The sequence below is a fragment of the Lycorma delicatula genome, chromosome 5 (assembly GCF_047948215.1).
Source record: "Lycorma delicatula isolate Av1 chromosome 5, ASM4794821v1, whole genome shotgun sequence".
Taxonomy (NCBI): domain Eukaryota; kingdom Metazoa; phylum Arthropoda; class Insecta; order Hemiptera; family Fulgoridae; genus Lycorma; species Lycorma delicatula.
In genome coordinates, this window is record NC_134459.1 from 180,744,429 (window position 1) to 180,769,099 (window position 24,671).

At 32.1% G+C, this 24,671-nt stretch overlaps 1 protein-coding gene across 2 annotated transcripts in view; it reads left to right on the forward strand.

The window, feature by feature from the left end:
- Acf (ATP-dependent chromatin assembly factor large subunit) overlaps nucleotides 1–24,671 on the forward strand; it is a 151,869-nt gene that overhangs the window by 2,201 nt on the left and 124,997 nt on the right. For both annotated transcript variants that reach the window (XM_075367686.1, XM_075367687.1), the window contains exons 2-5: nucleotides 2,017–2,155; nucleotides 12,402–12,541; nucleotides 15,667–15,783; nucleotides 20,297–20,486. In XM_075367686.1, coding sequence (XP_075223801.1) covers nucleotides 2,017–2,155; nucleotides 12,402–12,541; nucleotides 15,667–15,783; nucleotides 20,297–20,486 — 586 coding nt within the window. The remainder of the gene's footprint in view (nucleotides 1–2,016; nucleotides 2,156–12,401; nucleotides 12,542–15,666; nucleotides 15,784–20,296; nucleotides 20,487–24,671) is intronic.

The window sequence follows — 24,671 nt, forward strand, 5'->3', positions numbered from 1 at the left end:
TTTCAAGAATTTTATTGTTGATTTTCATTGTCAGTTCATCAGTCAAGGTTAGGCCGACTACTGCAGTCCTCATCATGAACATTGGTGCGGCCATTTTTAAACTGAACCACTGCCTCACTCCACCTTCACTCATTATTTCATTTCCATATACCTCACAAAGTTGCTAATGAATTTCAATCGGTTTGAGATTTTTTGCCAGTAAAAACCTCATGTCACCTTACAATTTGCGGGATTTTCTATTGAAGCGGACATATTAATAATTCACAATGAACAAAGTAGAAAAATCACAGTCCACACGCTATGACAGCTTGATGCATACTGAGTGTAGAAATATTTTGACGCCAAGATGGTGGCTCTATCTCCACCCAACTCCACGCTAGGCACAAATATAAGTTACTTTCTGGACCGCCCTCATACAACAGAAAAATTCTTTTACTTTATTGTATGTATATATTAATATATAAATTCTGTTTGGTACCTCACTTTCATGTTGGGCTTGTTTTACACTAACATTTAAGTCCCTATAACATGTCTATAAGTTCAGCAATACTTAGTAAAACATGCATTAAGAATGTATTTATTTAACAGGTTCCTGAACCTTGCAACTTAAGCTGGATTCAGTAGGCAGCTGATCAACACCCACAGATAATTAACATGGAGGAAGAGAACAAGTAGAAGGGTGAATTGTGAGAAAAGAGTAATCTACTTATAGAGACATTATAAAAGATAAATGTGATTCTAATGAGTGCTAAAGCCTGTGAGGATCTAACCGTTTCACTTATAGAGACATTATAAAAGATAAATGTGATTCTAATGAGTGCTAAAGCCTGTGAGGATCTAACTGTTTCACTCGTAATCTTTATTATCATTATAGGAAATCATCGGCTTGGTCTAATGGTTAAACTTGTCTCTCCAAATCAGCTGATTTTGAAATTGAGGGTTCTAAGGTTCAAATCCTAGTAAAGGTTACTTTTATATGGATTTGATTACTATATTGTGAATACTGGTGTTTGATGGTTGGGTTTCAATTAATTACATGTCTCAGGAATGGTCAACCTGAGAGTGTACAAGACTATACACTTCATCCTCACTCATCCTCTGAAGTAATACCTTATGGTGGTTCTGGAGGCTAAACAGAAAGAGAGAGAGTATCTTTCCTGAAAGTGACAGCAACTTTTTAATGATTAGGGATGTTATATTGACCAGCCTAAATTTAATTCTACTTTTCACCCAGGTACCTATTCCTTTTTTAGGAATCCCTGTAAATGTCTTGTGCTTCCTTCAGCAAAATCTTTACTCATCCATAGAACTGTGTGGCCTATGAAAGTAATCCAATTTACTTACCACCCTGGATTTTGTAATAGTAAGAATGCTGATTTCTTGTTTAGCTGGTGTTAGGTCAAAATTCCAGTGAGGGTCTTGTATGTTTTCTTCATTTCATCCAGCTTATCTTCCTCGTAAAAATACATGTGTTGCTTGTCTAAGATCATAATAGTAAAAACATTTCCACTGGTAGGTGGCTAGCTTATACAAACAAAGTACTAATTTACACTTTAAATGAAATGGAGTACTTTTTTTAAAAGAATTATTAACAGAATTTAATTCATTTATAATTAGATTAGTTTTTATATTTTTGTCCACATATGTCTCTGTTATAGTATATTTATTATTTTCAGGGAAATTGAATATTTCCTTCTACTCTCCCACCTGTGTAAACAAAAGTAACAAAAAAAACTTAATTTCATCAGTATAAAATTCTTTTTATGAGGGAAACTTAATTTTTAAAGTTGAAGATTGTATATAGAAATGATACATGTTCAAAACATTAGGTTTTACATCAGTATAGCTGAGAAAAAGTTGTGACATAACAATTAGATTCACCATTATTTTTTATGCAAGTTAAGGGATTCTTGTGTTAGATCATTTGTTTAAGATTTTGAGTAATTCTTATTGGTAATGTATGTGATAATTTTCATGTTTGGTACCTGTTTTTTATGTTATCAATTTTTTTTATAGGGAATTTTGTGAGCGTATTTATTTGTGCAACTCACTAGTTTGGTCATGCAGTGTTACTGGTCGTTCAAATTTAACCTACCAGGAAGCTTTGACATCTGAAGAAAATGCCAGAAAAATATTGGGGGAGTTCCCATTAACAGTAAGTGATTTGTTTACCTTAAGTAAGTGATTATATACCTTTTCTGTTGTCTTGAATCTGGCATTGAATCCCATTCCTTCACCATTTTTTTATCAACTGGATCTCCACTCCTGCATTTTTAGTCTCCTCCTTAGATACTGTTTTGTAGGTCATATCCCCTTACTTTCCAGTTACAGATTTTTAATGACATTCTGCACTTATGCGTTCTCTTTACTATTTAAGTCTGTATTCTTCCTTCGTACTAACATGCTATCCAGACTTACTACATCCAGAATAGGTTACTGACAAACCTTTAAACCACAGAAAACCTGCTACAACTGGTATGACTTATCCGCATCATATCTAACTGTTGTACAGCACAACATATGGCTTTCTATAAGTTTAACACCTGTACTTTCATTTCACTTGACCAATAACTACATTGCAGAACTCAGTAAATTAAAACATCTGGCGTATTTTGGTAGTTACTGACCTAATACACTTACTACATACATGTACCAACCACATAATTATGAACACACAATACATAAAAAGAACAAAATCAAAAACCCTTTGTAACAAAATAGATAAGACCAAAATATTTTTTGTGTATAATAGATCATAAAAAATAGCCATAAAAAATTTTAAATATTTTTAAGAAAAAATGTTTAGTTACTTTCAAAATGGCAAACAAAATACATAGGTCATATGAAGTACTAACAAAACACCGCAATCTAGGACCATATATATCGCAATGATTTTGTGAAATACTACATTGATCAGATTGGATATTCATTTACCCTCAGATAAAAAGGAACATACTGGCATTATCCATTACAGAATCAAATTTTACAAACCACTCCATAAGAACTGAACACTGATGCAGTAAGACAATTAATTATACCGACTTGCAAATTTTTTATTACTGGATAAAAATGAAGGTCTGAACACGCTTGAAGAACGTATTATTGACAGCAAAACTCACTTTGACAAAACAACATATTAAGTGAGCAGGAGTAAGATCAGGTTTATTATTTGGTTAAAAACAGCCACTCTAAGATGGACACCATAACTAGCAGTGCAATTTTGAACTCTACAAAGAAATATTATTAATAGCTAACTATTAATTAGCTCCAAAAGGTCTTTTAAAAAAATTCTATTATTTTGAAAGTGGCTTGTTATAATATTTAATAATTTTATACTGTATTACAGTTTCGTGATTATCTTTAGCTTCATGCTTTATATATCATATGTCTAAGGAATTTCTTTTTTATAATATTAATAATATAATATTTTAATATTATTATATTTAATATATTATTTTTACTGTATAGTTTATGTTAGCTAGCGGCAAATTTTTTTAAGGGCCTGAGAAGTACTTATAGAGAGTTTCAGAGATAGCCGTTCAGTTTAGTGCTGAGCGAACATTGATCCAGAAGTCAAGATTACTGAAATTATAAATAATAACAGCAAGTGCTGTGGAAAAACGTTTTCTCTATTATGCAAGCATTGATACAGTTGTTTTACTGTTAAAAATCTTGAATAATTGAAAAAGTTGCAGATTAGATAACTGAGATGTCAACATCGGATTACGAATGTGAGAGACTCCTGCTATAAATTTCTTATGAAATTTTACCAAAGATAGGATGATGAATTCTTAAGTAAAATTGTTACTTATGATGAAAGTTCACCTTTATAATTTTGATCAAAGTAGGAAAGTTTGCGACAACAGGACTCTGTGTCGACTGTAAGAAAAAATTCAAGTCAAGCTATTTGCCATTAAAAATGCTCATGCTATTTTGGCTTACGGATGATTGTGTGATTTTTTTTATGAGATGAAGGATTGGTCAGTCATGTATGTTTCCTTTCCTCTTTATTTTTAATATAAATAACGATATTGACCAAACTGCAAACAACATAAATAAGACCCACACGAAGATTTTAATAGGGGACTTTAATGCCCAACTTGGTAAAGAACGAAGATATCGTGATATTATCGGAAAATGGCCTGCCCAAAAGAAAACTAACAAGAACGGCCAAAGACTTGTCGAATTTTGCAGAAACCATAATATGATCTCAAAATCCACCTATTTTATGAGAAAACCAAACAAATTGAAGACTTGGAAACACCCAGATTGGAAAAAAGGAGAATGGCAACTGGATCATGTTTGCATGGACCGGAATTATCACAAGGAGATTTATAATGTAAAAGTCTTGAGAGGAACAGATACTGGATCGGACCATTACTTAATTAAAGTTAAAATAAAATTCACCCCGTATAAAAAGAAAAAATCCCAACCTAAAAACAAAAGAGCTTATGATCTACATAAATTAATAAACAATGCCATCTTTGAAGAAACAAAAAAAAAATCAAATTAACTAATAATTTAAAAGAACTGACATCCCAACTGAAAGAAATAGCTGAAGAACTAGCCCCTATAAACCCAAGAAAAAAACACCAATGGTAGAATGAAGAATGTGACAAAGCAGTCAAAGACCGACACCGGGCTTGGATCAACCACCAAACCCAGAAAATTGAAGAATCTAACCATGAATTCACCAAACAAAGGAAAATAACTCAGAAAATTATAAGGGGAACCAAACGACAAGCCCAAAAAAACTTGATTCAGCAAATAGAAGAAAGTTCCAAGAAAACTAATTTCCGAGACTATTATAAAATTTTTGGTCAGGCTCTTCAAAGATATGAACCACCCACCCTTATGCTGAGAGGAAAAAAAGGAAATATGGCCCACACCAATAAAGAAAATGCTGAAATTTTGGCAGAAACCTTCAATAGACTCCTCAACTGTGACGACCCCCCTGAGCTTTTTGAGATTGACACTGAAACTCCAGTTAAAACTTCACCAGTAAATATCAACCCGCCAACAATTCAAGAAGTTCTCGCAGCCTTAAATGAAATAAAAAACTATAAAGCAAGCGGAGAAGACCAGCTTTTCGCAGAACTCTGGAAACACTCATCAGTTTATTCAGTCAAAACTTCCCTACATCTATGCCTCGTGAAAATATGGAACGAAAAAAAAATTCCAGAATACTGGACCACAGCCCTCATCCATCCATTACATAAAAAAAGGGATAAAACTAATCCGGAAAACTACAGAGGCATATCTCTCCTGGATTGCACATACAAAATCCTGTCGAGAATCATATACAACCGATGCAAAGACCAACTTGAACTGGAACTTGGGGAATACCAAGGGGGATTTAGGCCATGGAGAGGTTGCCCGGAGCAAATAATATCCCTAAAACTTATGATGGACTTATATAAAAGACGGAAAAAACAACTAATAATCACCTTCGTCGACTTTAAAAGGGTCTATGATTGTATACACCGACCATCCATGCTGAATATTCTGAGAAACCTGGGCCTTCACCCTAAACTCGTAAACATGATAAAATTAACTTTAACCAATACCCAGTCCAGAGTGAAATTCAGAGGTGAACTCTCTCAACCCTTCTACATAAAAACTGGATTGAGGCAAGGAGACGGCCTCTCACCACTCCTTTTTAACTGCGCCCTCGAATTTGTCATGAGAAAATGGTATGAAATAAATCCCAAAAATATAAAAATGGGTATTAAGAAAAACTCCATCACACTAAATTGCCTAGGATTTGCAGATGACCTCGCTCTTTTAGCAAATAATATTCAAGAAGCCAAAACACAAATCATGAGCCTTCAAAACCTAGCACAAAAGATAGGGCTTCATATCTCTTTCGAAAAAACTGAACTAATGGCCATAGATCCTCTGGTAATAGAGCACACTACGGTAAACAATCAGAAAATTAAAATAGTAAAACAATTTAAATATCTAGGGGAAATAATAACTTATAATTTAAATGAAAAAGTGACATGGCAAAACAGGACAAATAAAATGATTAAATCCCAAAAATTAACTTGGTCAACATATAACAAAAAATGCCTTTCTGCTAAAACAAAACTTAAACATTATAAAACTGTAGTACAGCCAGAAGTCACCTACGGAAGCGAGACCCTTTTCAAAATCACTCAGAAAAACCGAATTGAAAAAATTCTGAAAATAGAGAGGAGAATTGTCAGCGTGTATCAATAAAAAACACCAAAAAGAAGGCCAATGGTGGATTGTGCTAAATGAGGTGGTGTATCGAGAAATAGAGCCTGTTACTGATACTATGCGGAAAAAAAGAACCTCTTTCTTTGGTCATCTCATAAGGACACCGGAAACAAGACTGTCAAGAAATATCATTGAAAAGCTCTGGTTCCAAAAGCTAGAAGTAGGATGGATCAAAGAAATTAGAGAAGATATGAAAGAATTGGGAATTTTCCTGACTGACCTACAGAATAAAACTGGAAAAATTACAAAGCTATAAGATAAAAGCATTAGATTTAAACAAAAGACAGACAAACGACAAAATACAACGAAGAGGGTGTTTACGGATGAAGAAAAGAAAGCAAGATCTGAACGGATGAAGAAATACTGGGCAGCTCGAAAGAGTAAAATAACACGCTTTTCTCAGAAAAGATCCAACTAAAATTGACTTAAGTGGTCCCATGTTGGCCGTAAAAGCATAATAATAATAATAATAATAAATAAATAACTATATTTAGTATTCTTCTTTATGCAAATGTAAACAAGTTATTATGTTGTTGGCTTACTTACCAACTGATTATATTAAGCTACACTTACACTTAAACTTATTGCAATTAGTTATTCTTTAAATATTGAACTACACTGTTATTATGTTGTTGGCTTACTTACCAACTGATTATATTAAGCTACACTTACACTTAAACTTATTGCAATTAGTTATTCTTTAAATATTGAACTACACTGTCACACGAACAAGAACATATACAATTATTGAACATAAAACATGTACTCGACATTATACAGATAATAAAGAATATACTTAAGAATATGACTAATCAGTGTTCTTAATTAATATCAGTGAATCGGTGCTTCAATGTAGAATTAATATAACAAAGTTGGTTATATGATTTGACATGGATCAAATAGTAGTTAAATAATATTATTTTTGGTTAACCTGTATAATTTCCAAAGCATTGAAGAAGGTAAATTAAAGATGCGATTCTGTTTTATGGCAACAACACTTAAACCCACACACTGTGCAATCATCAGTCACTAGACTTTAATGTAATTCTTTGGAGAGTGTTTCTACAACACCTGGTCTATAGTCTGGAAGTTTTACCGATTGATTTTTATCTACAGTCCAATTAAATTACAAAGAAGTAAACCATGAATATTATTAAAAAAAACGATGGGAGGACATTTATGTAATTTCTGAGAGAGATTAAATTGAATAAAATTTTCTCGTGTAATAAATAATAACCATGAAATTAGCGATTCTGTCTTTAAACATTAAATGGCCCTCATTTGACAGAAATATCAAGATACAAACTAAAAGATAAAAATGTACTTTGTTTTACCGTGTAGTTTTTTTATAGATTTTTTAGATCGAGAAAGCTGGACTTGAGAGTTATAATGTATTCTTTTGGTTGAAAAAAAATTATGTAGTTGATGTGCGGGCTTACTAATTTTCACCAAGTACTACTGGTATTTGTAAATATAATTTAAATTTATTTATTATCTTTAAAATAATCAGAAGCAAAATATCAGCGGAGAAGAAAGTTTTTGAAAAGGTGAAAGGTTTTATAGCGAAAGAAGAGTTCTGATTCAATTAATGAAGTCAGCTGAATGCTTTACGTGGAGAGTATGGTATTATATGACTCTGAATCATAAACAGCCTCAGAAATAAATAAAAAAGTGCTTAAGCGGTATTGAAACGTGTTGCGAAAGATTGAAAAATTCAAACGAACAGAAAAATAAAGGCGTATTGATAAGAATAAGGAAGGAGTACAATTTGAAGAAGATAAAAAGAAAACATTTTGGTTCAGTCATATATACAGAAATCGTCTTAAGTGAAGAAGGTTCATCGAGAAAAGTGGAGAGAAGTATTAATCGGGATGCCTACAGACATTAAGATGAGAAGAAGCTACAAGGTGGTATATATAAATGAATAATTTTGACAAAAATTTATAAAATTTAAAACTTATTTTCATTTTCCTACTGTCATTACCATTGAAAGGTGAAAACTGAACAATTATCATGGATTTTACATTAAAATCATTTATTTAAGAAACATTCGGTAGATGGCGAGTATTCTTGCATACGCACGCTTATATTTGTAAATTTCAATTCGCTGTTAACTCGGTACAACGTCTTGATGGAAGTAACTTAAGTTTGTTTGAAAAACCTTCAGTTGTTTAATGCTATGAGGATGATGCATTCGGCTTTTTAAAAACTCCCCGCAAATAAAAATATACCAAAAGGTGTAAACTTACTGGCCAAATCGTACCTGCAGTGTTTAAATCTAGGATCAAATATTCTGTTTAAAGTGTAACAAGACAAGCTGTCACCTGGCAGAATGCTGAGTCTCTGAATGCTTCAATAGATTCCTAGGACATTTTTTATTGGACTGGGATGTTCTTTATTTAACATTGATCTACAGCTTCAAAATTTTCATTCTACATCTTAGCGGCTTTAGCTGATGGAATCTGATCATGACACAAGCATCGATTGTGAAGATGAAATTCTTGTCATGTGGTTTCATAATATTTGCTATTTTTACAATAAAAATGCAGATAAAAATATTTTTATAGTTAGTGCAAGACACATTCTTGACCTGTGCTTTATTGTAACTAAACTGCAGTGATGGGAGTAAAATGATTTCATAAGGCAGTGCTGCTATTTCAAACAATGGCTTTGCAATAAAAGATTCAAAATTTTTCATTCATAAACCTTACCTGTAGGAAATGAAGGAAGATACTCATATCTGTGAAAATTAGAGGGTGTTCAGTTGAAATTTGTCAAAGAATAGATTCATTGAAACTGAAGAAATAATAATACTAAGACTTATATTTACGTACTTTCAAACCATTGTTTTGATTCATAATATTTATTTACTTAGGTTTTGTGTACATTGTTTTGCAGTGTATATATATATATATATATAATTATAATACACACACACATTATGTTGAATTTTTTAGTTCCTATAATTTGGTTAATTTATGCATATATTTATTTTATTTTAATGTTACTCCAATGTATGTGTTATCTTACAGATGTTAGTAATTATATACAGTCGGCTCTCGATAATTTGACATTAGTCGGACGCTTCTAGTAATCCACCACTTTTTGTCTTAACTGCTGAGGCGATTCATGTAATACCACAACTTTTTTGTTTTTGTTTTATTTATACAAGACTTTTATGCACACCATCACAACCGATAAAACAGACGCGCTACAGCCGATTGGTGCTGCTGGCTCGCAACTGTACAGTTTCAGGGTCTACAGATAGCATTTAACTTCTGACAGTATCTTACTACATGTTTCAGTATCAGATGATCCTGTGCCACGATTAGTTGTCATATTCATCTTATGCGTCTAGTTTTCCTTATCTTAAAGTGTCCAGTTTTCTGTATCTGAAACGGATCCGAATTTAGTTATTTTGCTTTGAAGATGAAAGTGCATTTTGTTGAAAAATGTAAGCGCAACACGCTAAGTTTTCAAAAAGCAGAAATTTTTAAAAGAATTGACAGAGGCGAAAAAATTAGTGCAGCCTCACTGTACAAAATTGGATTTGTGATGATTTATGACTGGCAAAAAAATTAGGTGAAAATAGAAAAATTTGTAAAATAGAATGACAGTGGTAAAAGTGATCGGAAAACATTAAAATCTGGCACGTTCCTGTTAGATACACTTTATGCTTGATTTATCCAGGAACGTTCCAAACATACTCCTCTTTCTGCCAAAATTATAGAAAGAAGCTAAGCTTTTCTACAAGATGAAGATGGCCGGTTCGACAGATTCAAGAAGCTATGGAATTCATTTACTAACCGCCACAGATGAGAAACTTTCTTGTGATGTTACTGCCGTTGAGCCATATAAAGAAAAATGTTGCAAAGACAGTCCAAGAATTTGGTCTTTGTCCTGATCGGGTTTATAATGCCGATGAGAGTGGGTTATTGAGGCTGTTACCAAAAAAAAAACATTTGTCCATTGTGCTGAAAAGAGCGCTCCAGTTACAAAGAATTGCAAAACAGAATTACATTATGCCTTGTTGAAATACGACTGGTACCCGTTAACTTGAATTTCTTGTTATAGGCGAGTTAAAAAATCCTAGGGCTTTAAACACTTAAGACTTCCTGTAAAATACAAAAATCAAAGCCAAGCGTGGACAACAAGGGAAGTAGTATTTTTTGAACGGTTTAATGAGCGGTTTGTGTTATCGGTAAAAAAATTCCTTAAACAAAGAGAGTTACCAGAAAAAGCATTGTTAGTTTTAGACAAGTACGGGGTACTCAGATGAGGAAGACTTGGAAAGTAAAGATGGGTTTATTCGTGTCTTATTTCTTCTGCCAGATGTTACGGCTATCATTCAGTCGATGGATGAAAATGTAAACCTGGTGGTTAAAACAAATTACAAATGATTGTTGTATAATGTAATGTGTAAATCGGAAAATACGCCTATTTTAAAATATTTTAAAAGAAATAATTCTTAAAGATGTCTCCTTGCACAAGCAGGGGAAAAGATTCCTGCCAAAACAATAGTGTGCTCGGAAAAATTTGTGGTCGACTCATCCTCTGTTACATTTATACGAAAATCACAAAAAAACCAGTTGAAAATGAACAAATACCAACAACATCTGAGAGTAGTGATTTCAGTCCTGATACTGAAGTAAATGACATTAGGGAGTCACTAGACCAACTGTGCAGTCAGGACAACTCAGAAGGACTGACACAAGACAATGTAAATGAGTTGCTCTCTGGAATTGAAGATGAAAATTATCAATTGATGGTCGACTGGGAGATAATTGAAGATGTGCTGGATCAGGACGAAGATGATGATGATGATGATGACAGTGAAAATGTAACATCTTTGCCATCGATTAGTACTGTAGGTCACGAAAGTGCTTTGAGTATGTTTAATGTGTGCATCAAATGGGTTGAAGAAACTGAAGTGGCAGCTGCTGATATTTTAATATTAGAATGTGAGAAAATAATTTTTAACTGACCATTAAGGCAAAAAAACAAAAGACTATTAACCAGTATTTTTCTGTTAAGTAAATAGTTGTATTATTGTTATTTTCTTAATGAAGTTAATAAATTCATATGAAAGTGTATAACCTTTTCTGTTGGTTGTTATTCCATTTAAATTAGGGGAATTCCAGTAAACTGACAAATTCCGGTAATCCGACACCAGGGCTGTCTGATATGTGTTGGATTATCAAGAGCATACTGTTCAACATTGTATGTGTGTGCATATTTAACTCTAACTTTATGTGTACATATTAATATTTTTTTTATTCAATCACAAAAAATCTGCATTTCTGATTTAGTGCCCAGAGTTTTTATCAAAAAAAGATGTGAAAATTAATAAAGTTGTCTCAAATTTATTATAATTGTGCATTAAAGTTTTTACTACTTAAGTGATTATAGTTTACTACATAAAATTATATTACTAATTTTCATTTTAAATTCACTTACGTTATAAATACAATTTATACACTGATTATTATTATTAAGATTTTAATTTTATAATGTAATTATTTTGACAGACTATTTGGGGACACAAATACACGTACGTTTTTATGGAAATTGAAGGAAATTTATAGGAAAAAAGGTGTCTAAAAAATAAATTGAGACATTAGTTATATTTTCTATTAAATTTTATTATATTGAAACAGGTAAATAATTTTATTTAACTATTACACAAAGTTGCTAAAAAAAAAAAATTCGAACTTGATGGATAAATATAAACTAAAACCCAGAAACTTTTAGATAAAAATATGGATTAAAAGAAATGAACTACATTACCACATACTACAATACTACAAACCACAGATATAGTTTTGACTACTGTTTTTTAATTGTAAGGCATTCCAAATCTGCTGGCTCCTTTGTGGTTTGTTTCCAACCAGAAATATTCTAGGCTGTTCTGGTGTGCTTCATATACAGGAATATACTCTTCTTAAATATTTGATTGTGGGTGTAGCACTTAAGTTATTAGTAATTTCATATTTTTAAATTACCTTATCAAAATAATGTAGGAGATAAAGAATAGATCACATCTTAAGATGGGAAGTGATTGGGTTTATGTGTACTGAAATTTGTTTAATTTAATAAATAATTGTTTTTTATTTTTAATTTAGATGATGATTAATTTTTTTTACATTTTATAATTGCAGCTGAGAATTCCAGTGTTCTATCTGATAGCTCTTTGTGAGAGAAAATCATTTGCTGAATTAGCTGAAGATATATTTATGTTTATCAGGGATAGATATTTTGTTGGTGAAACAGTTGAAGTATGTTTTGCTAATGAAACCTGGTAAGTGTGTTAAAAATACGAGGCATATTCATAAAGTAAGGGCTGTCGGCTTACATTTAAATATTAGATAGTTTGGACACAATTTCATGCTTTCAGGGCCATCTATTGGTTATTTACAAAGCCACTCCTGTTGATTTGATTGAGTAGTATGCCTGCCGGTGAATGCAGATCAGAATGTCCATGACAATCATTTCTCCCACTAGTTGTGAAGTGCGCACTGTGATTCGATTTTTGTGTGCAAAAGGATCTTCAGCTGCTGAAATTCATCGGGAATTGTGCCTAGTGTAAGCACCTACAGTAACGAGTGAAGGAAAGGCTAGACAATGGTGTTGAGACTTTAAAAATGGCTGCACAGATGTACATGATGAAGAGCGGAGTGGCAGGCCTAGTATTCAGACCGATGGGATCATTGAGCAAGTGAACTGAAAACTGTGATGCGATTGACGATTAGTCCTCTGGCTGATGAATTTGTGCATTTTGGATGGATGCACCTCTACCTACATGACTGTCACAGAAAAGCTTGGGTATCACAAATTGTGTGCAAGGTGGGTACCGAAAATGCTCACCGACCAACACAAAGATCAAAGAATGTGCAGTGGACGAGTGTTTTTGTATCGACAAGATGGAGATGATTTGTTTTCCCGCATTGTTAACTATCAATGCAATGGCACCATTAATGTTCCCTAAAACCGAAAAAGTTCAAGCAATCTCCATACTCAAGTCGAAAAATGTTGGCTACTGGTTTTTGGAACGAAAAGGGCATCATTTTGGTTGATTTCATGGAACGTGGATCAACAATTACAGCTGACGTCTAATGCAAAATGCTCACCAAACGTAGACGTGCAATCCAAAATCGATGATGCGGGAAACTGTTGTCTGGTGTAATCTTGTACAACACACATCCCTCACACCGCTGCCTTAACCAAGAAAATTCAGGATTTTCATTGGAAACTTTTTGACCACCATCCATGTAGTCCTGACCTTGCACCTAGCAACTACTTCTTTGTGCACTTAAAAAAGTGGCTTGGTGGATAATAGTTTGAAAATGATAAGGAACTGTAAAGACTGTTGTTGTGAACTGGTTCAATTCTCAGGCGGCAGAGAGGTTAAAGAAACTCAAGAGGTGCAGTGTTATGAAAAGTGCTTAGAACTGAATGGCGATTATGTGGAAATGTGAAGTAGATATGTAGTTAACTAAAACTGTAAGTAACAACCTCTTCCCATGGGTTAATTTTTTTTAATTGCCAAACGACCCTTACTTTATGAATATGCCTTGTACATATTTACATGTATTGATACTTATATGTAATTTATATATGTTTTTTATAATTTGTAATTTTTTACGTACTATATTAAGCAATGATAAAAAATGGGTGGTATTTTTTCGTGAAGACACGGTCTAGTTGCCATTCTCCTTTAGTGTAGGTTTCCTCTTGAAATATGTGGATTTGGAAATATGGTTGTGTTTTCTGTGTAGATCGACGAGTCTTTTTGTTTTGTTTTTTTTGGGCAGGTCATTTTCTGATGATGATATGGTATATTCTTTCTCTGCCTAGTTGACTACTGAAGTCTCCGTTTAATTGATTAACATGGTTTTTGGGGATGTTATTTGTAGTCAGGTCAAGTAGATTCCAGAACTTTAATGTTTCTTTATGGTTTTTGGAGTTATTTTTATTATTAGCGGGTGCATGGGCATTTATTATAATGTAGATTGTACTAGATAGTTTTAGGGTGAATGTTGAGATTCTTGGTTATTGTGACTTGAATTCTTGTATGGAGTTTATTATTTTTATTAAAAAGCCTGTTCCAAACTGCCCGGACATTTTTCATCACTGTCTTCCCAGGTATTACATTGAAGAGCCTATATCCTTGAGATTCCATGGCATCCTAGTCTGTATTTCTTATTTCCTGCAGACAGACCTATGATAAGAATTTTTTGTTAGTCCATTAGGCCAGTTATTATTTTTAGTTTTACCAGTCTGCTTGAGCGAGTTTACATTGTAGGTGATTTGCTTTGGTTTGATTTTGGACTTTGTATTTTTATTTTTATTGTGTGTGTGTTGGAGCATTTCAATGCTTCCAATCGCATGTTATCTTCTAAGTGGTAGCCCACCGTATCTGAATGCTGTCTTTTCTGAACTCTAGTATCTTTGTTTGGTCGGTGGAGTATTTCTTAAAAGATCTTTCATGTTTGTCAAGAGGTCACCTGTGATGGGACTAGGTCCCAAGTTACAATTCTAGATGTGATTAGCGAGTTGTGATTTGATGGTAATTGATGCTGTAAAGCTTGTTTAGATTCAGTTCAGCAGACAAATGTTTCCTATTTGTTCCGGATATATCCAGGTGCACCTCGAGGAGGCTCAATCCAACGTTTTTTAAAGTTGTTATTTTGGAGAAAAGTTACAGTGTCTGATTCTAAACATTATACCCATTTTGCAGTTTGTTGGAACTTGGATAATTTTATCAAGTTTGAGAGGTTAATTATGATGTACATGGCACGCTGAGCCCTCCTTGAAGGTTAATACATAAAAATTATTATAGAGGCCAGAAAATTCAAAGAACAAAGAGAACTTTCATGCAAAAAGTCTACTTAGTGTAGACATAAATATATGGATTGGAAAGAGATTCTTATGAAGCGTGCTGCTTTATGATTGTGAAACATGGGAAATAGGAGAGCTAAAAGAAAAGCAGTTGAGACTTTGAAATGTTGAATTATTGGAGAATGTTAAAATTTGGGCGAGTTGAAATATGAATTGAAGAGATCGTAAGACTGGTTTAAGAAAACAAAAGTGGCAGATTTAAAAAAAATCGAATTAGGTTGGTTAAATTATATTACAATGTCCAAGATTGGTTAATTCATTATTATAAGGATGTACCATGTGTATTAGAATACATATGTCAGATAATTGAGGATGTAGCAGCATGTAGTATTTCAAACAGAACAGAATGTAATATTAAATTCAACCACTCGTACAACTTTTGTGCTTGATGAGTAACATCTTGTGTGTAATTACGGTTCCCAGTGCTAATCAGTGTGGAACTTTTACTACTTTTGTTAGAAAATTTTATTGTATGTCTACATCTTTATTCTAGGTTTGTACTTCTATTTTTTTTTTTTTTTTTAGGTGTGATTGCCATGTAATCCAAGTTACGTATCCGACAGATAAAGTTATTTCAGAATATCAAGCTAACAACAATAATACTGTGAATAACAATAATCATAACAACAGTTCTGCTGCAAGGTAATTGTTCATAATGGTTGGTTTCCATATTTTGAACCTGTTCAGATGCAATAAGATTATAGTTTTGTCCTACAAATGTTAGCATTAATCTTTTTATGATTGGTTGTTTGTATGAAGTTGTTTCCAGTTTGGTTCGCTGTTATGCAGATGATTGATACTGGCTTAAACATTTCTCATATATCTCCTAATTTTCATTAAAAAAAAACCCTTAGTGGTCAAGAAGGTTTTGGTAATGATGTATAAAATATGTTGAACGAATTAATTATCTCAACATGTTTTATACATCAATTAATTTTTTTAGGCAAAAATTGATATTAAAACCGTAATTACAAGTTTTTTCATGAACATTCTTATGGTTTTTTTTATAATGACGTATCTGGTACGATATTTATAAATATTACAATTTTAAATTAGATATATTATACTAAGTAGTTGAAGTGACAGATTGAGTCATAAGAAAATTTTAAGTAAATCATGAAGTACTGGGACTGGACATTAACAATCCATGTTAAGAAAGCGTATTTCATTTTTTTTTTATAAAAATTAATATGTAGAAAAATCTGAAACTATTATTCATTTATAGGCATTGTTAATTAATATTACAAAAATAAGTTTTTTTTATTACTTGTGTTTCATGGTAATACCCACTCAAGATATAATTTAACCCTTTGTGGGCGGATACCCATATATGAGTTACCTATACCTACACTAAAGGGTGGAAACCCATGTATGAGTCTCTGAATGTGACTGGCTATTTGCCTTCATGTAGTTACATATAAATTACAAGAGATGGCAGGAGATGTTCTTTCAGTCAATTTTGAGGTGGAAATTCTTGATACAATGTGACCGGGAACCATTTTACTTCAGTTATCAGATGAGTTCAATGACCGTGCGTATGTAACAAGATGCGTGCACGTGCATTATTTTTTCATGTTTTTCGCTCTTTTTTAAGTAATTTGTTTATAAACTGTTCCTTCCAAAATTTCATTTTCGGCTTGCTTTGTTTGAATTCAAACAAAATTTTAGACAAAAATCCAGAAAGAGATTAATAAAAATATTTATTATTATTATTATTTTAATAATAAAACCGTATTATATTATTTCCTGCCTGGGTGCACTACTTCTTCAAAATTGCTATTGTTATTACATTACCATCAATACTACTATTATTATTCAGTGTCTTTTACATGAAAAGAATTTGATGTAAAACATAACCAAAATCATCACCTATAGATTGTAAATTCTAGTACACTCAATGAAACTTGTGACATTTTCATGTAAGCTTTGTCTTGCGAGATAATTAAATAGTGTTCATTAATCAGATTAGTGGCAGAATTCAGCAGAAACACAAGTTATATGTTGTTTTTATGCATGAATGCATGTTTTAAGTTACTTTAAATAGTTTTTGCATGAACTTTTTTTTTTATAATGTCTTCCGCCCACAGCCATAAAACATCGCTGCCTGTGAAGGGATAATATACTTGCTGACTAAGATATAAGAATTATTATTAAAAATAATATATTTGACAAAATATACTGCAATAGTTGTAAGTAGTATGTACTTTCTTAATAAAATTAATATATAATTACTATACTCATTCAGATGTGTAGATAAGTAGTTCATTGTAAAGGAATGTTTTGACTAATTATTTTTGAAAACTACTGTACGATGAGTGTAATGTTCAAGTTCGACTGCTGGTTCATGTTGCATTAAAAAAATAAACCATTAATAGATTTTTTCTTTTTTTTTAATTTTATAATTATATTTGTTTTTAAAAAAATTCTTATATTGCATGGCCTTGTAAAGTTGATAACATAGCATATGACAGGCTTATAAAATATTACTTCTTTTAAGGTGGCTGTTCTCCATTTCTAATGGAGTTTTGACAAAACTGTTTACACTAAAACTGAACAGTAAAATGATTCTGATTAGGAACTGAAATAATGTGTAAATTTAATGAATGCTAAATACTTAATAGAATTGGGAAAAGTCATGCAGATTTTATGAATTCGTTGAAATATTTCAGTAGGAGGTTTTAAAATTCTATTTTAGTTTCGTTAAAAATGTACTAAAACTCTGGTTTAAAGTTATTTTATTTTGATTACAATTTTATTTTTCTTGTTACGGTGAAAGTCTGTTACAACAAACATAACGTACAAAGAGAATTATTTTATAATTAAAGTTATTCTAGGAGTTGTAATTTTAAATGATGTTTGCAAATACTATCTATCTAAATGAAAATTTGGAGATATGATTTGTATAAATGTGGTGATATAGAAGATTAATAATGTATAGGATGTAGGAAACAAAAAATTAATGCTGAATACATTACGATCATATGAAACAATTCTACCTGTTTTCCAAGAACACTGTAATAATTCTTGCTGCCTTTTATTATACTGAATTTCCTTTGTAAAGGTCAGTTAGATGCAAATTGTACATTAATTTTCTAATTATGTACGGTCAGTGTGCAGGTTGTTTCTCCTTTATAAAATATTGAAAGTTATGTCTTCAGTTTCATCACCGAGTAAGTATTATGTTTTATGATCTGCTTTGATGATTTAGTGATGTCAAGGCTTCCCAGTATCTCTCATTTTCCTTTTGATAAGTAAGAAGTTTGGAAATCCTTTTCTCACAGTTTATCCATATCGGTATATACCTCAGTATTATTTCTTTTTATTCAGGTACGCCTAATGTATACTCAATTCTGAGGTGGTTATTAGTATGTACACCACCTTTGTGTTTCATTAGCAGTTGTGGTTCACATCATATTCTGCAGTGAGGGTCATGCCACAGTTTTATACGACTTCAATTAAGTTTCTCTGTTAATTTTATTCTTTAATGATAAATGACCCGCATATGGATAAGAATTTATTGAGATTTTTATTATTTATATCCTCATTTTTTGCTCATATGTTAGAAAATTATTTAATAGCCTATATTCTGGTTTTTAACCCCAATAGGGGCAAATGTTGCAACTGCAAGTTGTAGTGGTAAATTTTGTGATGATAGTGGAATGATTGTACTGCTTATTTTATTTTTAATTTTTGTGTTTACTACCAGTTTCTATATGATTTTACACGTTATAATTTCTGTTTAAGACAGTCAGTATGATAGTTTTATTTAAAAATGTGTATTATGTATTTAATTTGCTTTTCTAACGTTTATTTTTATGTAACATAACTTTAGTGTTTAATTAAAACATTTGCACTGAATGTTTATTTTTTAGTAGCTTTTACACAAATCCACTCTTAAGGAGTGTATAAGTTGTCAATGAGTCAGAAACAGAGTTTGTAACTTAAAAACATCAATGTTATAAAATTATGAACAACCAAATATTGTTAAATAAAAATGATAAATGTTAATAAATAGTAAAATACATAAATAAATACTATGTAGAAGTAATGTTTCACTGTGTGTTTAATTTTTATAGTAATTACAATTATTTTTTTTAGTGTTGTGTAATATTGTGTTGACTTGTTCATATAAACGTTTATTGATTTCATTGGTGCTATGTATTTTCTTATTATTAAAGATTTTTATGGTATTTTTGAAAAAAGATTTTCCTGATAGCCTGAGCCCAAACTTTTTCCAACCATTGATTCTTTTTATTTCAGTTATTTCCTCATGTGATAAAACAGTTACATAAGGATGTTAACATTATCATGAGAGAGATATCCTATAAAATAGTTGTGTATTTTAATTTATGATGTGCTGTTGTATTTTCTTGTCCAAGGATCATTGTTTCATGAAGCTATGAATTTATTAATTGTATCCCCTTCCCTTTGTCATTTTTAGAGAAAAAAATACCTTATATTTTTATAGTTTTTTTTTTAAGTTCACATTATTTTACATTTTCTGAATTTCATCCAACTTGATGTATCAAAACTAGGAACAGAATCTATCACTGTTCTCTTCAATACGGTTCAGATCACATTCATTATTATTATTTTTCTTCGTAGATTCATTTATAGTTCTTGTACTGACCTCATCATTAGCTTCACTACCCGAAAAAATCAAACAAAATAAAAAAACAACCAAGTTCAGTTTATAAATAGAGTGAAAAAAGTATAAAAAATTTACTATAAAGAGAATAGTTTCAGTTAAACATACAAGTATGAAACATCTGTACTCAAGTTATTGAAAAAATGTGTATAAGTTGATAATGCAATCTAAAGTTTTTCTCTTTTCATGATTTGTGCTATAAGCAAGAATATATACAGATATTGTGAAAAGGTTATGCTAAAAAATTTTCAGAATTTGCTGATTGCAATAGTGTGATATGCACCTTTAGTGAGATTATTTATATGGTACATAACAGTGCACTGCAGGAAAAAGGTTAAAGTAATGGAAATTACTTTAACCTTTTTCCTGATTTTTTTTAATGTATTAAAATACCACACAAAAAATATCTTGACTAATTGAAAATATTAAAATATTCATTTTTGACTAAAAAACAAGTTATGTGCTGATTTTATGGTAAATTTTAATGTTATCAATTTTTTTTTCCAGAGATTATTGGCCTCCAGGGATGTTGTATAGTTATGAAGTGGAAATAATTAACAATCCAAACAAAGATGGATCAACATATTTTGTTAGGGGTGATCAGGTGAGGCGTAGAAAGGGTTTGTATACTAGGGAGAAGAATAGATTGTTTTTAAGGCAGTACGTCCACCAAGTCGCCGGAACTTGGAAATTGAAGGTAATCAATTAAAACAATTCCTGATACTGTAAAATTTCAGATTTTTAAACGTTTGTTACATCTTGCTTGTTAAATTAGTTTTTACTAATTTTGTTTTTTTCACTATGATATTATTTACAAGTCGTTATCTCTAAAGTAAAGACTGTTCATTGTAAACAAAAAATTTATTCTGAAAATTATAAATATTTTTTTATTTCTCTTAAACTTCATACCTTATACTATTTTCTCTATAATCGTCATATGAATTAAGACATTTATTGTAGCGGTACAAGAATTTCAATATACCCTGGTCGTATTGCTTCTGCTGCCAGTTCATTTAGCCACTGATTAACAGCATTTTTAAGTTCATTGCCACCCGTGAATTGCTTACCACTCAAAGGTTCTTTCAATTTTCCAAACAAATGGTAATAATCAGAAGGAGCTATGTCCGGACTATATGATGGGTGATCGTAAATTTCCCATCCAGATGTTCTCAGTACATCACATGTCAGACCTGCAACATGTGGATGTGCATTGTGCAGCAGGACAATGCACATCCATCAGCCATTGGTCAGCCGTCCACATCGCCGATTTTCAATGGCATGCTGTAACTTACATAGACTTTCACAGTAGGCTTCTGCATTTATAATCATTCCAGGTGGCATGAAATCAATCAGTAGTTTGCCAAACCAATGCCAAAAGACTGTTCAACATCAGTTTGCATTCAAACAGCTGTGGCTTCACCTTTGTCAGTCTGGTTGACGATTGAGGATGATGCCATTCACTCGACTACAGTTTTCTTTCTAGCGTGTAATACAAAATCCATGTTTCATCACTGGTAACAATTGAATTAAGGAACTCATCATCTTTTTCAGTGTAGCACATCAAAAATTCCAAAGCAGATCCCAGTTGGATTTTTTTATGACATTCTGTTAACACGTGCGGCACCCAACGCGCACAAACCTTTCTCAAGCCAAAATGGTCATGAACAATGTGATTGATAACAGCTCTTGAAGCATCAGGAAAAAGAGTGGTTGGGTCGGAAATTATTGAGCGACAATTTTTCTGATTTCATCATTGACGCGTTTCAACAAGTCTTAGGTGAATATCGAGGGCCTCTCCGAACGTTCATCATGCACATTAATTCAGTTATTTCTAAACCTTTCACACCATTTTTAGAGATTTCTTTCATTCACTTCATTATCACCATATACAGCAACCAACTGCCTATGAATTTCAGCCGGCTTAATGTTTTGATGGTTTAAAAAACGTATGACCCAACATATTTCAGTCTGTGGCAACATCGATATTCCTATTCATTTTATAACATAATAACTCGCACGTAATCAAAGTACTATAACATGACAACTTACAGACAACAATGCAGTATGTATATTGCTAGTGTGGCTGTGAATGACAGGTTCGACAACCTTAAGGAGAGAAATTTCCCAGCGGTCTTTACTTTCGAGATATCCTTTGTAATAAAATAACTTTTATATTTATTTATTGATTTGCTTTAACATGATTTATTAAAGGTTAATGATATGAGTAATACAGTAAATTCAGTACATGTAGATTCAATCACAACAGTACATGTAGATTCAATCACAATGCTTGAATTAGTTTTTTGGTTAAATTACAGTGGGGAACAAAAAATAATTTTTTTTTGTATGGAAGAAAAATATGTGATTCTGATAGCATTTTTTCTCCAGAATTTAAGTATGATATCAGCCTTTTCCCATCATGCAAGGTTTCTGAGGGACAGGCATTTATAATTTCAAACATTTTTATATTTACTGCATTCTCTACTACACAATATTCAAACATGTAACTCATCTGAAAAGTAAGAAATGATGATTTTGTGCTACATTTCGCCTGTGGAGCATCCCTCTTGATGGTCCAACAATAATCGGGCAGCATATTAGTATTCCATTTGCCTTGATAACTCTTTTCCATAGTGGAAATCTCCTGACAAAAGTGTTCCCTGTGCTTATCGCTCACTATGCCAAGATTTTCTGGGAAGAAATCTAGGTGTGAGTACAGGAAGTTTACTTCTAGGACATATTACAACCCAAATTTTTATAAGATGTTATAATATCGTTGACAATATCACAGTAATTTTCCGCCTTTCGATTTACCAAAAAACTGATTAACATTTTTGAATGCTTGTCAGGTTGCTTTCTCCAGTGGATTCAATAGTTCCTCAAACTTTACATCATGCATTAGCGGTCATATTTGTGAATCCACAAATATACCTTCTTTAATTTTTGCATCACTAATTTTAGGGAACTTCTGTTTTAAGTTTATGAAACCAGGAGTTAAGTCCCCATGGCCTTGACAAAATTCTTCATTAATCCTAGTTTGATATGTAACTGAGGTAGGTATACATTTTTAGGATTACACAATGATGTTTCACATTTTTCTGTTCAGCATTGAGTGATTCACGTTTAGGCCATTCTTTTCAAATAAAATGTTTTTTTTTTATCCCTACTATCCCATTCACACAAAAAACAACAGTTCTTTGTGTAACCAAGCTTCAGATCAAGAATAAGTGCAGTAACCTTCAAATTACCACAAATCTTCCATTTATATACTGCATATTGAAGCTTTTCCAATGTAATCTTAACGGGGAGTTTTATTGTTTAAGATGTTGGAAGTTGGTGTCCCCACAGCTTTATAGACTCTGCAGCTTTTCTTCCCACTACACCCAGAGCTGCAGAACACTTTACACTATACACATACACTACACAAATTACAGCACATATCCTTACCCAACTACACTACAATATCCTACAGTGTTTCTTCTTACATTTACACTCACTCAGTGGTGTTGCGACACCTTACGAAACGCAACTGTAACCCAAGGATGAAACTATCGTTCCGATGGGTGAATGGCTTTACGTAGTGAGTCTCGAACAATACCCTCTGGGCATGTGGGTGAATCCATTTGTAATTAGTACTATCTCCAGTATGCGTGTACTCTGCTGGAGTGGTCCATTATATCGCTGGTACTCTGGGGCCAAAATTTCAAGTCCACAAAAACGTGCTATGAGGTTGGTGGTCCATCTGAAAACCCACCATTTTTAGTCTTGTGAAGAGTTCATCCGTGTCTGACAAAGATAATAGCCTAGTTGAAAAGACTGGTAACACTGATAAACATAATTTTTGTTTCCTAACCAGCGATAAGATTTTAATCTGTTTCTTGATTCTGAAAACGAATATGAACTCGGAATCTTTTTATTACCCACCAATTTTGAAAAATTTGTAAGTTTTAATTAAAGGATTTTTTTTCATTTTTCAACATATAGTTAGCATTTTAAGCTCCTACATTGTATCTTGTTAGCTCATTTTTTATTGTTTAACTTTATTAACATAGTTTATAAGCTATAAATAAACAATACTAGACAAAGAATTAAATCATTTCAGTCATGTATTATGACATCATATCTAAGACTTAAGAGTGAGCCTTCAAGGACAAGATTAATCATGTCTGTGCAGGTCAAAACATTTAGCTGAAAACACATTTGTGTTGTTTGTATTAAGAACTGGATTTAGGAATGAATTAATTTTGTTAATTAAATCCTGTCTTATTGGTTATTAAGCAATAAGTCTTATTGCTGTCTTAAGTTTGTTAACAGTGCTTTGTCATAATGCCTCGAAATTGTGTAAATGATGTGTTTGCCTTTCGTTATCGTTACGTATGTGGTGAGTTTACCGTAAAATCAAATAGAAAAAAAACATAACATCTTTAATTAAAAAAGCATATCATTTGTACTTTCAGTGTAAAATTGGTGATCAAGATAGATATAGCTTCTCATATAGTATGCACTCACTGTTTTGTACATTTAAGAGGATGGCTGAAAGATACACGGAAGGCTTTGCCATTTGGTTTACCTATTTTTTGGTGTGAACCAAAGGATCATGTAACTGATTGTTACTTTTGTTTAACAAGTGTGTCTGAAATTTCTAAAAAATTTAAACATACTGTAAAATATCGTTCATTGCAATTTACAATCAGGTCTGTACCGTACAATGAAATTATTCCTGTTAATGATTTTGATTTTGAATTATCTTCCTATAAGCCACATCTTATATCACAAGGTGAATTAAATGTATTAGTTAGGGATTTAAATTTATGAAAAAGCAAGCTTAACTGTTAGGATGAAGACTGCAAGGTTGGAATTTACTTTAAAAAAAATACAATTA